At 37.1% G+C, this 12,231-nt stretch overlaps 1 protein-coding gene across 1 annotated transcript; it reads left to right on the top strand.

Annotated features, from left to right (window-relative positions):
- The first annotated feature begins 2,683 nt into the window (after positions 1-2,683).
- Positions 2,684-5,273, top strand: LOC112175327 (bidirectional sugar transporter SWEET4). Its single transcript, XM_024313000.2, has 6 exons — positions 2,684-2,815; positions 2,910-3,028; positions 3,168-3,204; positions 3,813-4,191; positions 4,479-4,598; positions 4,689-5,273. The coding sequence occupies exons 2-6, from the start codon at positions 2,986-2,988 to the stop codon at positions 4,869-4,871; spliced, it is 762 nt and encodes a 253-aa protein (XP_024168768.1). The 5' UTR covers positions 2,684-2,815; positions 2,910-2,985; the 3' UTR covers positions 4,872-5,273.
- Positions 5,274-12,231: the final 6,958 nt, after the last annotated feature.

Here is a 12,231-nt window from a genome sequence, read left to right as displayed (position 1 = left end):
ATGGAGACTTTGAAGTCTGGATTTCTTCCAGCCACTCTTTTCCTCTGGCTGTTTCCTTGAAAGAGAAGTAATACTTTTTTGCTACTCCAGTGAGAGTAGTTTCAAAGTACATCTGAAGGTCAGGGGCTTCAAATTTTCCAAGGGTAAGAGCAGAGGCCATCATTAGGCTGTCTACCCATTGGTCAAGAGTTTTTCTCTTGTCAAGAGCTTTATCCAGATCTAGCCAAATTCCATAATTGGAAATTGGTACTCTGGGTATCTTGTCCTCTGGGACAAATCTTTGAGAATTTCTTTCTCCATTTCTGCCCGTAGGGGCCTTCTGTATAGGGAGTTTGACTTTTCCCTTTTCTCGAACGATGGAAGTCTTGGAGCTTTCTCCTTCTTCCATTTCAATATCTTGATATGGAAAGACTTTTCTTGTCTTTCTGATTTTGAATTCTTTCATTTCTTCGATTAGTTTTTCTAATCGTTCAGGATTTTCACAATTCTCAGCTTCTTCATAAAGATCATAGAGCTTTTCCGCTCTGAGCATATGGACTGGTCTGTTTAGATCAGCTTCTAGATCTTCTTCTGATATTGGCTCTTCAATAGTGGGTTTTGTTCCACTGATGCTAGCTTCTCTAGTGCTGTAGCTTCTTCTCAGAAGACTGCTGTTTATCCTGAGGTTCTCAGGACAGACATCACTTTTCCTGTGATTGTCGAAGTTGAGGCTGATTTCTCCAGTTCTTCTACTCTCGTAGATTTTTGCTTTTGCTCTTTCCGGTTGCTTTTTTGGACCGGATAATTTCCATTCAGGGGGAAAGGTTACTTCATTCCAAGTAACTTTGTGGATCTGCTGTGAATGGTTTTTCTGATTGGTGAGGAATCCAGTAGTAAGACCTGGGATATTTGTAATCCTTGTCTTAGGGGCTACTGTAGTACTCATCAATTTATAGTATATTCTATATACTATTGCAAGTTCTTGCATATCTTCTTTCATGGATATGCCATCTGTCTTGACTCTTAGTCTGAGGCAGTGAGCTGCATCTTTCAAGCTGGTGGTGAAATTAGGGAAGCAGTTGAAATATGCTACTTGGTCGCATAAGGATGCTTCAAGTGTTCCCAACAGACTAGCTTGGAAGTCTGTCAACCTGTTGTCCTGTAGAACACATAGGACTGAACAGTTTATACCTTCACGAGCAAGCAAGTTTATGCCTACTTGGACTGCTCCAATATGCATAAATTGGTATTTTTTTGCTTGTGCTCTGGCAACTTCTGCTGGAGTGATCAGTAGAAGATCAGTCTCTCCACCTGCTGTTGCTGGGGTTGTAATCTCCAGTAATTTGAAATAATGGCTATCCAGTAGATCAAATTTTCCTCTTTTGTAGATCTGTTTAAAATCTAATTTTGGAATTGAGGAATTTTTTACTTCTTGTTCAATCTCATTGAACTCAAATTCTTCTGCATTTAAGAGTTGTACTCCTTTCTTTTTTCCAAAGATGCTTAACATCTTCATTTCTCTTTTTTCCGGGTTTTCATACCGGATGCTAGTAGAACTAGTTGAAGGATCCAGAAAAATCATGTTTGGAACAGGATTCTTGTCTGGCCTTTCTAATGGTTTGAATCCATTAGCTTTCTTTTTAACTGTAGGTACTTTCTTTTCCTTCAGTATATTTTTCATAGAGTCCAGCGTTTTTTGCTGTTCATTGATTTTTCTACTGACGACTGTCAGCTTTTCTTCTTCCGTTTTTGGAAGTTCCTTGATATAATCCAGTTTGTTTTCCAATCTTTCCAATTGGTGGATTATAGTAGGAAATTTTTCTAGATGATCTTGACATCTAGATAATTCTAGTAATAGCTTCTGATATTTCTCATCAGAAGATTTTAGTAGAGAATTTATTTTCTCTAATAACAATTCTGACATTGTCCCCATTAAGGAGGGGTTCTCCTTTGAGCTCTTTTTTACAAGCTCTGATACCAGTGAAGTGCGGATCTAACCAATGCTCAAATAATCAAGAGGTTTTTGTTCCTCTTCCAGAACATATAATAGATTATCAATATCTTGTTCTACTTTATAGATTCTGGTTTGAAGTCTATAGATGATATCCCAGTAGTCGGGAGATTCTCTATTAAGGTTATCTCTATAGGCTTTCAATTTTCTCAATTTCTCTTTTTCTTTTTGCAATTCTTTGCTAGTATTTTTGCAGATAGCAATCAATTCGAGTCTGTCAACGATCGAAATTATGAATAGTAAAATAACTGTTTACCTTCGAGTATAGAGGATGGATTTATACCTGCAATATGGTTTAACAAACAAATTCAAAAGCATGGGCCCACTACGCTCCGTCAATTTTCTTTTTACTGAAGGGAAAGATAAAAACTTGAAGAGAAGGTGAAACTTGCTAAAGACAAAATGTCCTTAAGTGTCTAAAAACAAATGTAGTGGAGTTTTTTGTGTTTTAGAGTTTGGTCAAGGAGGTAGGTGTAGTTTCCCCTTTTATAAATAACCTGAGTAAGCGAGTAAAATTCATGCCAATGAAAACTTAAAATTTGTCCTTTCAAAAAGAAAAATTAAGGTGTGCAATCACTTTCTGAGAGTCCCGAGTGCCTGAAGGAGAGTTTTGAGAATCTCGAAGCGTGGTAGCTCGCTCTCTCTCTCTCTCTCTCATCCAAATTGATATTCGATCTTTTCCATTGCGTTTCGGTGCTATACCCCTATATATATAAGTTCCATGTCCAATACATGCCACCATGCAAATGACCTAACAACAACAAAGGGTTTGCAAGAGTCCAAATTAGTACGTTTCAAATCACAGACACAGAACCCACACCGAACGTGCATCTAGTCCTACCCTCCTCATTTTCCTTCCTCTTTCTCTTTTAACACCCAGCCAATCTCTCTCTTCTTTCCCTCGTCCATTTTTCTTCAGCCTCGTTTCGACCTGTTGCTTCTTCTCCCATCTTCGTCTTCTTCTTTAGTTGGTCGGTCATCACAGGCTCACAGCCATGGTTTCTGCAGATGCTGCTCGGACTGTGGTCGGTATTATAGGTATATGGTTAAGAGTATTTTGGTTTGTATTACCCTTCTGAAAGATATCTAGTGATTAAGAAATTTGTCTTGATCTGGAAATGGAGATCGATCATGTGGGCTGTTTTGCTTACTTTTTTCTTCTGCTTTTTGGTTCCAGGAAACCTCATCTCATTCTTTTTGTTCTTGTCGCCGGTGTAAGCTTTTCCACCTCTTTCCTTAATTTTGAAAAACTGAATATGATTAATAATAAGGTACACAATTTTTTTTTTTTCTAGTAAAGGGTAGATGGCATGATATTCCCCAGCAAAACACAAAAATAAATGATGTTAATTCAAAATGTCTGGACATTATTGTCATGTATACATGTGAATGAGATATCCTTGAAATTGAAATTTATGTTAATATTTCATGTCCATATAGTTTTAATTACTAAAAAGTGAAAATGGAGCATATATAGAAGAGGCATGGAGGCATATGCACACATATCCTCTTACACTAGAAAGGCATTTAGCTTATGTAAAGGCGTTAAGCTTTTAACAAAAGTACCTTAAGTTGTTATTTCCTATAAGTAGAGTTGGAAGGGAAATTTTACTGATATATGCCAATGAAATGTAGATTGGAATTTAAGCAACTAAAGAGCACTTTTACCACTAATAATGAAGTTACCTTAATTAGAGACTACAACATAATTTTTTTTACTATAACATGATTGACAATGTCCACTAATGAAGTTGTTTTTTTCTTTTCTTTTTCCTATTAATGAATATTTTGTAAAAAATTACAATGATCAATTATGGTGCAGTCCAACTTTTGTTCGAATATGGAAGAAAGGGTCAGTGGAGCAATACTCACCAGTCCCATACCTTGCAACCCTAGTCAACTGCATGGTGTGGACCTTGTATGGGTTACCCATCGTGCACCCGGATAGCACTCTGGTGTGGACCATAAACGGGTCGGGTATGGTCATCGAGGTCGTCTACATCATCCTCTTCCTCATTTATTCCGACAAGAAAAAGAGGCTTATGGTGGTTCTGGTGGTGGCTGTGGAGATCATATTCCTTGGTGTTCTTACCGCTCTGGTTCTCACTTTGGCTCACACGCATACCAAGAGGTCCTTGATTGTGGGCATCATATGCATTGCCTTCAACATCATGATGTATGCTGCACCATTGACCGTCATGGTAATTAAGATTAATTACCCCTAATTAGAATCCTACATGCAAATTAGTATCTATCTCACTGTATGATTTGTTACCCGATTCTTAAAAAAGATTACATATTAAGACCCATGCGTATATACAATATAGACGCATGTTATAAAACTTCTAGTCTATAATTCAAATTGATAGTCCGATAACATAATAAGTTAGATTATCTAACAGAATAGTACATCTATACAAACTATGCTTATTCATTTTTATTCTCATCTATATGTTTAATTATTCATAATGCTACTCTTTGGTGACAGAAAATGGTGATCACTACAAAAAGTGTGGAGTACATGCCATTTTTCCTCTCGTTTGCTTCCCTTGCGAATGGTCTTGCCTGGACTGCATATGCTCTCATCCGCTTTGACCCCTTCATCACTGTAAAGATCTCAACCTCATACTAAACCTCTAATTCTTGATAACATATACTCACATAGTACATAAGCTCAAATATTGTTGCTTGGTCTCAGATTCCTAACGGGCTGGGCACAGTTTTTGGTTTAGCTCAGCTGCTTCTGTATGCCACATACTACAAGTCGACTCAGCGACAGATAGCAGAAAGGAAAGGCAGGGAGGTGAACTTGTCAGAGGTGACTATAGATGATGAACCCAAAAAGATAGGCAGCCATACTAATCAGAATAGCCACGCATAACATTAACAAGATGAACTCCGCCATCTCTGGCATCCAATCATTGGACCGCCGAATAACTAGCTAGAAGTTCTAATTAAGAGTCGTTTTTCCTCTCTTTTTCCTTTTCCCTGCATTCATCGGAGGACGATGGAGTAATGTTACATGTATCGCATTTGGTAATCGTACTGTGGGTTGTATCTTTGCATAAGCGATACGCATCTGTACTAGATGTGTGTTGTTACCTTGATGAGAGATGTGATTTACGATGCGATCGTTAAATACAAGCTCTTATGTTCACCCTAGTGGCAATGTTTGCCTACAAAGTGGTGACGTTGTACTTATGATCAAGGCACAAGCCTTTTCAAATTTGCAGCTATATGAAATGCAAGAGTGTGACCAAATAACATTTGGTTTTGAATTAAACAAGATCCAAAGGCTTCTACTATTGCTCATTTATCTTTTAGCTATATGAGCTTTATTCTTTTCCCTTTTCAATTGCCGAAGCTAGAAACTTTATCAACTTTGGATAAAGTTTGCATCCAAATAGAAGAACTGGCCGGGAAATCAACCAAACTGAGACAAAGGAATTTATCAATTTTGACTTGGTTCATGAGGAAATCTCCATGAAATATAATTTTTAGCACTAACTAAAGGCTTCTTCTACCTAAATTTTCTTCCAATACAAAGTTGCAATTTTTCAAATATTACACATCTGTCTACTCTTGCAATTTCTCGTTCCCCCTTGTATTATGTCACTACACGAGGTGTTGACTAGATGGTTGACTTTATCTTCTTAGGATATGAACTGTGACAAATGTAAGCTTTCTGCGCTCTAATGGCAGTGATTGGATTGATATTCTGTCTCTCATCCCTTGGCACCCTCTGGAGTACTTTGGTTGACATGAAGTTTTGAATGACTTAATATATATCCTTCCTCCTAAAATTTACTTTTGTATATATCTTCATCCTATGCTCCATCTCTCTCTAGCTTCTCCTTAATGCATTGACACTTGTCTTCATCAGCTTCATTTCTGTTCCTAGCTAGCTTCTTCTTCTTCTTCAGCTACTCATGACGACCATGGTTTCTGTAGATGATGCTCGGAAGTGGTTGTGTCAGGACCCACCCCGAGATCTCACCCTAGAAACTGAGGTGGCCCTGCGGGGCCCACTCATTGAGAAGATCCTACTAAAAATTCGGCAGAACCTCTTCTAAAAGTGGACAATCCAAAAACCTGTTAACCAAAAGTAACACTTCTAACAATCACCCTCAAAACCCCTGGAGCCACCCTGCTCCCAAAACTGAACAACTCCATAATTTAGAGTAATAAAATGATCCAAGTAATTCAAATTTACAACCATATCATAGGTTACAATATTAATACAGCAATCTCATGGTTATCAGAACCGTCTAAAACCAAAAGAACAACGATAAACAAAGTAGGTTAGCAAGTAACCTACGAAGGATAGATGACAACGATGGTGCTAAGCCTCAACTCCTAAAGCCGAACAGCTACATTACAGACTGGGCATTAGAAACCGAAGGGCCCAAGGGGAAAGTACATAAAAACGTTAGCGTGTGTGGACAAAATAACTTATTGTAAAGAAAAGGGACTTTATACTTTCCAACGTTTATTCTTTTAAAAACTCGATGCATGCAACTATGGTAAAACATTTATCTTTAAAATCGAGAATCTCATAAAAAAAAGCCAGCCCCGCTGGTTAAGGGAAATCGGACTAGCCGCGCTAGTCAAAAAAAAAAAATATAATAAGTAGGGGAAGATGATAGCTATACGAGTGAGCCTCCCAGGCTAAAGTACTCTCATACTCCCGTATATACCTTTATGCCACTAAGTGTAGCAATTAGAATACTGGGATTCAGTATTACTGTCACAAACACAATAACCAGCGCCACAAAGGCCGACGGGCTTCCGTGATCCCATCATGTCACCACAAAGGTGGACTCAATGCTAGTATGATAAAATCACCCCAAAGTATGGCACATGAAATCATATTCGAAAATCCAATAAATTCATAGACACATAAGGCTTCCCCATCTCTCGCAAATGAATTTCCAACGACTTCACTACAAAAAAAATTGCAATGGCCACGGCGCAATGCCGTAGCTAAAACTTCATTTGCCGTCGCAAATGACTTTTGGCGACGGCAAAGCTTCTGTCGCTGTTGGTGGCGTCGCCAATGCTATTTGCTACGGCAAATGCGCCGTCGTAAGAGTATTAGCGACGGCAAAAGGTTTGCCGTCGCAAGAATCATGCGACTGAAAAATGCCGTCGCCAATACCAATAGCGAAGCCAAAAGTCATTTGCGACGGCAAAAACGCCGTCGCAAAAGTGTTATTTATGAATAAAAAAATTTCGCATGCAAATATGCATGCCAATTTTTTTTTTTTTGGATAAAAGCTATACAAAAAAAAATAAAGTTTATACAAAAAGGAATGAAGCTTATACAAAAGGGATACATTTTAATTTTTCTCATGAATGTTACAAAAGGAATGAAGATTCTACGAAAGTTTACAAGGTGATTAAGCAGTACAAGGAAACAGACAGTTTTGTTTTAATCTTCCTCGACTTCAAGATTAAAACAGAAGCTGCTCACCAAGCCTGACTGGGAAGAAACATGAGCTTACCAAGCTGCTCACCAAGCTTGAATTGATGCTTTAAAGCCCTACCTATATGACAAATTTTACACAGTCAAAATGTTAAATATATAAAACCTTGAAGAAATATATAACAAAGCAGCAGCTAACAATCTTCAATTATATAACAAAGCAGCAGCTAGCTAGAAGCTAATGCTACCAAAAGCCTGAACTAGATAAACAAAAGCATAAATGCATCTAGGTATATTTCCAGATGGTGTTACAGTTACTTGGTCAGTTACATGGTCAGTTACTTGACCAGTTACATGGTCAGTTACTTGACCAGTTACATGGTCAGTTACTTGGTCAGTTACATGTAACTGACCATGTAACTGGTCAAGTAACTGACCATGTAACTTGGTGTTACAGTTACTTGGTCAGTTACATGTACCTGACCAAGTAACTGACCATATAACTGACCACGATATTACATCAAGAACAGTATTTATGAATTACAGAATTTCAGATCTTTTGGTCTAAAAGGAAAAAGCAACCCAACATGAAACAGAGAAACCACTCACCAATATTGTAATAGCATTTGCAGTGCTTTCACTCTTAAGTTCTTCTTCAATGGAACTCTCCGATGAGAAAGCATTTGCAAGTTTTAGATTGCACCATTTGCAACAGCTCATCCTATCATAAATGCAATACAAATCTTAGACTTCAAAACAATAAATTATCTATTTTCATACTGAACAACCAGGAAAAAACAATTACACAAAGCTAAACTATAACTTAATTACAGAGAGGTAAACCTTTGCCAGCTCAATGAAGGCCTTCTCCCATGCCACTGCTCTTTCAATTTCATTCCCCTCTTTATTAATAGCATTGTTTACAGGATAAGTTATTATAAATATTGATGCCTGTTTTGGAAATATCAAAACGTATGTGTACAATATCCGAAATCAATTACGTATGTGTCTTCACTACACCAATTTTGTTATCAGACAACACTTTTTGCACAACGAAAAAAAAAATGTGTTGTGTGATGAAGAAAAGTGAATCACACAACATGTTTAGTAAACTTACGTTGTATAAGGTGGTTAAAATTCTGAAGTTTTTGTTTAGAAGGTCATTGCACAACGGTTACAAGAATAATCTGTTGTCTGAATCATAAAAAAAAATAGCGGCAGATTTCCCTCCCAGATCAACTCAAATTTGGCTCCAAATTGGTACTATGTAGCACAACAGTATAGTTATATCTGTTGTATGAGAGTACCATGCAAAGCATGATACAACGGTTTTTGACTTTTTGTTGTGTGATGAAGTGGGAAATATTGAATGTGCCTTTATTTGGCCCAAAATGGCACTCGAGCCCCCCAAAAACCTCCGAGTTTTGATTGAAATATAGCACCAAATTGATAATCAGACAACCAAATGAGTTGTTTCCGTTGTGTAAATGAGCATTGGCTAGCATGTTACTTTGGTAGCATATTATAGCGGGAACTTTTCCCTCTTTGGAACCTTAGCTGAGATTTAATTTGTTCACAATCAGACAACAAAACTTCATCTTTATGTTGTCTGATTCATAAAGCAAAAATTAAAAGCCGGCCACAACTTAATTAGCTAGCTAGCTAGGTTTATTGGATTTGCTCTCCCCGCGCGTCTAACACTTTGTCAAAACAGCCGTTTCCTCTCGTCGAGTAGCTCTCTTCTCAACTTCATCAAAAACCATCACTCGGTCTCTCATCAAAAGACCATGGCTCTCTCATGAAAACACCATCCGTCATCAAAACACATGCATCTCGATTAGGTCTATCTCTGAGAAGCCATGCCAACCCATTCCCTCTCTCATCTCCCCTCAGCTGCAAACCAAATAGGAAGCCGCTTGGAGGTTTGATTCTAAGCAAAATCACCACGAAGCACTGACCTTGTTGTTCTTGCGCAGCCCACTTGAAACCACTGAGCAGATCTCTCTCTCTCTCTCTCTTTCTCTTTTCTATCCGTCACTCGCTATTAATGGTGCTCCGGCCACGAACCCGTCTATAGTGAGCAGTTTGACGGCGAATCCTACCAGACTTAACCTCCACTGTGATCTGTCGAAGCTTGCGGGTTCAGGTAAGATTCCAATTCCACCTCTCGAATATGGGTCATCTAAATTCGTCTAATTCATGCTTATTTTCATTAGTTATGTGATTGTATTGAACTAAGAAAGCAAAAACAAGCATGCCCACAAAGAAAAAAAAATGATGTAGTTACTGTGATTGTGTGAATGGTTTCCCACGAATTCTCCTTCTCTAGATTTGGTCTGTTCGCCCCATTCTACCATGTTTGGATTTCCTGATTTTGATTTTAGGGTTTTTTGGGGAATTTTTTTCAACTGAAAAGGCTGTTGCTTTAGGAAATTGGATAACTGATTTGTCAAATTGGAGATAAGGTTTTTGACATAAGTAAATTGCTCAAGTAATGTCGTAACAAATAGCAACTCTGTTTGATTAGAGTCCAGGGAACAAAATAGTATTTGATTGGTTTAGACTTACAATTTAGATTATCTAAATTGGTGGTGAGTTGATGGTGTTAGTGTTTGGAATATGATTTGATCTTTTCATGATATTGTTAGATCCCAGAAAGTGAATTTAGTTTAGGCTTAGTAGATTCAGTGTTCTTTTTGCATTTGCCTTGATTGAAGATGTTTATTCTGTGCAGTAAAGTGATTGTAAATTCATGGAAAAATAGAGGGTTCGGTTACAATATTGAAAGTGTGGAGTATCATGGTGACTTTCAGTTTCCATTGGCTTGTATTGCTTGAATGTTGAATGTGAATCTTACTTTCCAAACCGAAAATGTGGTGATTTTTCTTCAATTAGTATTCCATAAGTCAAGGACAGCATTTCAAAACAGGCCTAATTGTTTTTTTGTGTACAAATATCGTTTTGAAGTTTGGATATATTTGTTTTTCACCTCAGGTATGATAGTGTATGAAAAGCAAGTTGTGAATATGCACTTTAAAAACATGTATCTATTTGGTTGGAACTAGTTTTCTGAGCTTTTTTTTTTTTTCAGTTTCTTCTTGTGGGGACAGGGAAGAATGAATTTTATTGGCTTGCAATGAATTTTTTCAAATCTTGCTTATAGAAAGTGATGTGATTATTATTAATGAGAGGAAATAATGTGGTAAAAGCTAGTTTTTAGGGAAGAAGGGAGTCCTATGGTATATGTGCTTAAGACCTTTCTTCCTACAATCATATGAAGAGTCTTATCCCTCTTGGGAATTGATAGGGTGGAAGAGGAGAATGTCAAAAGACTCAAATACCAACAGAAGGGTAAAAAAAAAATGAAATTAAGTGAATGGTTGTTTTATGCATGCATTCAAGTGCTAGTTAGTTACCCCACATTTTGACTCTACAAATGTTTCAGTGCTGTTATGTGTTTATCATCTACTGTTGTGAAAGATGCATGAGGATAGTGTGATCATGTGCTGCAATGTTGAATATGATGCAAATTTGTTTTAGCTTGTTGAGACATAATTAGATTACTGAACTTAGAAGACATAAAAGATGTAGAACTGTCATCCGTTTACCAAGAGTGGTCTCATAGACTATACATCGAAACTGTTTGAGTCTAGTGTCAATGTTGTTGCTTTTGAAAGTTCAATATTGTGACTTCAAATGTTAAATTTAAGCCACTTAAACTCTACTCCCTCCCAAGGCCGTTAGGGACCTTGACTGAAAGTATTTTCAAAGTCCTCATTTAAAGAAACAACAGCTTAGTAACACTACTAATATCTAGAATTGCCAGCATTTAACAAAACATGTTGTACAAGCTTCCAAATCCTGCAGATTCTAGTCTTTATTCAAGAATGCCAATAGGTTACAAAAAAACTATAGCCTTTGAGTAGTAAGCGCTGGTGGTTTTTTGAACAAATTTCATTTAGGTCTTGTCTAGTCATGCATTATGGAAGGTAGGAGTTGTTGACATTTCTTCCTAAATCTGATGGCCTTGTTTATTATTCTCAGCAGCCGCACAATTAAGGCATATCTGGTGGAGTTGGAAGAAGCTGTAGAGTGAGTTGGACTCGTGCAGTGAGCTTCACTGCTATTGTTTGTATTCATTACTGGAGCTGGATTGGTGAGTAGTGTGAGCTTCACTGTTGAATTTGTGGACTGCTATTAAATTTGTTTTGAAGCTTTAATTTGTTGAAATCTATTGTTCTATGCTTAATATATATCATGGTATCATTGGATTTGTTCAGGTGGAATGTGTATAGGACTGGTTTGGTTCATATATACTACATCTGCAGTTAATGTTCTTATTGGAGAATTGTTTGGATGTTGTTTTAGCATAGCTTTTCCCAATGGAGAATATGATATGTGTTTGTTCATGGACCTCTAATTTTTTTTTTTTTTTTTTTTGCATTTTTGTTTTTGGATTTGCTTAGCCTAAATTTGTATCGATTTGTTTTTCTTCATATATTGTGGTATACTGTTCTGTCTTGTTATTGGATTTTCTTACCCTAAATGTCAGACAAATTTGTTTTTCTTTATATATTATGCTATTCTGTTTTATCCTTGTTATTGAATTTGCTTAGCCTGAATATATGTTGAAATTTTTTTTTTCATTGCCTGATATTGGACATGTATATATGTAAATAAACTGCTGTCAGTGATTAAGAGTACCAGAGTTTGAATTGGTAGAGTTTATGGAACTTAGTGAATGCATGCAGGATATGTGATTGGGGTTTTGTTGCTCGATGACGTAGTTTTGGTTTGTGGTGTTTGTTTAATGTAG

This window comes from Rosa chinensis, chromosome 7, assembly GCF_002994745.2.
Source record: "Rosa chinensis cultivar Old Blush chromosome 7, RchiOBHm-V2, whole genome shotgun sequence".
In the NCBI taxonomy this organism is placed as follows: domain Eukaryota; kingdom Viridiplantae; phylum Streptophyta; class Magnoliopsida; order Rosales; family Rosaceae; genus Rosa; species Rosa chinensis.
Note: the sequence above shows the minus strand (reverse complement) of the source record. Positions and strands in the feature narration are given on the sequence as shown.